The 1619-nt window shown below is 62.3% G+C and overlaps 1 protein-coding gene across 4 annotated transcripts in view; it reads right to left on the minus strand.

Moving 5' to 3' along the window:
* The window catches only part of RBPJ (recombination signal binding protein for immunoglobulin kappa J region), a 102919-nt gene extending 101490 nt beyond the window's left edge, over positions 1-1429 (minus strand). For 2 of the 4 annotated variants that reach the window (XM_011935635.1, XM_011935636.1), the window contains exon 1: positions 89-330. In XM_011935635.1, coding sequence (XP_011791025.1) covers positions 89-108 — 20 coding nt within the window. In that variant the 5' untranslated portion in view covers positions 109-330. Of the gene's footprint in view, positions 1-88; positions 438-1251 lie in introns of those variants that run through there. The other 2 variants (XM_011935634.1, XM_011935637.1) reach the window with 2 other exon arrangements.
* Positions 1430-1619: the final 190 nt, after the last annotated feature.

Raw genomic sequence — 1619 nt, forward strand, 5'->3', positions numbered from 1 at the left:
CTGCGGCCCCGGAATCCGCCGCCCGCCGCGGGCTGCCAGACGCCCGCAACTTTCCCGGTTCCCAGCGCTCCGATTCCCTCAGACTTACCCTGTCACAACAGGCGCCATCTTCCACAAACTCTCGCCAAAACTCCAACCCTCGCGAGATTCCCCCCGACGCCTTCCCTGGTCCCTCTCCCCCGCCCCTTCCCTTTTTCCTTACTCCTCGATTCCACCCAGCCCCCGCGCTCCCTTTCCCCTCGCCGCCGCCACGAAGAGCCAGACGCCTCGCGCCGCCCGCAGAGTAGGGGATCCTGCTCGCTGCCTCCCCTGGAAACCTACCCAAGCGATGGAGCATGCGCAGGCAGCTTCTCCGCGGGCGAGCTCTCCGTGTGGTCCATGGGGAGCGCTCCGGTTATCCAGGTTTTGGGACGCGCCTTGAGGGACGTACGTGGAGACTGAGGAAAACCGGAGGGGATTACTACGGGGACGGGGAATGGAGGGGTCAGGAGGCGGGGCCGAGGAGAAGGGAGGAGGGGTCCTGGGAAAATGGGCCGCGTTTCACAGGCCTAGATGAAACACCTCCTCAATGGGTGTTTTCCAAGCGGCTTCCCGCTCACTCTGGGTTCCCAGCTCCTTTCATTCATTCAAACGTTCCCTGGGCGCCTCCTTTATGCTAATCTCGGCCTTAGGTGCAGGATGGTCAGAGGTGCCTGGGGTTCGGGCAAGTGACACGTCGGGAACAGTCTTCATTCATTACACCCCCCCCCCATGCTAATGAGGAGGCCCTTCCAGAGCTCCGCAAACGGAAAACTTTTGCAGCTGAGCTCTCTCGCCTTAGCGTTCTCCTTGGGTGTGAAATGAGGTCAAGCCAAGGCCTCTGGCAAAGACACCCCTAACGGCCACCTCGCAGACACACGCCAGGGCGCGGAGTAGTTCTCTCCAGAAGGGAAAACTGCTTTGGAATTGAAAGCCACATTCTCCCACCTCCGAGTCGGGCCAGAGGCCCTGATCAAAGCTTTTGCAGCTCGCGTGCCACATGGCCTCTCTAAGACCCCATTGCAGCCGCCACCGTGTGTGAGCCCAGGTGTGTGTTGAGGCCACTACTGCACAGGTAACCGGGCCACCCGAGGGCCTGGCACAGCCGAAGACGCTGCCGGCTGCCCGAATCGCGCTTCAGGCGGCCTGATCCCGGAAGCCCCCGGGCGAACCTGGCCCCGCCGGGCATTGAACAGCAAGGTGCAGAGTCCGAACCCCGCCCCCTGCTCCTACCTGCAGCCCCCCATTTTTCCCCTCCTTTGCCCTTTCCTTTCCTAGAGATTCCCAATCCAGCACTGCCTCCTGCAGGGAGCCCCAAAACCCGGAGAACTGGAATTCGCCGCCCGAAACCTGCTGAAGGCGCTGCAGGATTGGCGCGGCACGCGCGAGTGGCACTGCGCATGCACCCAATGCGGGCAGTCGAGTCTCACGCTACACCTCCTTCCCACCGCCTTCCACTACTCGGCTCAGACACAACACGGCCGTGGGAAATTTCCTAAACCTCGCGAGAACGTGCCCCCTGTTGCCTAGGCTTTCGCCCCAAATCTCGCGGAGCCAAGGCAGGACAGGTGTTTGTTTAGAGCAGCTGCGGGCGCCGTTCG

The sequence above is a fragment of the Colobus angolensis genome, unplaced genomic scaffold (assembly GCF_000951035.1).
Source record: "Colobus angolensis palliatus isolate OR3802 unplaced genomic scaffold, Cang.pa_1.0 Scaffold146, whole genome shotgun sequence".
NCBI classification, from domain to species: Eukaryota; Metazoa; Chordata; class Mammalia; order Primates; family Cercopithecidae; genus Colobus; species Colobus angolensis.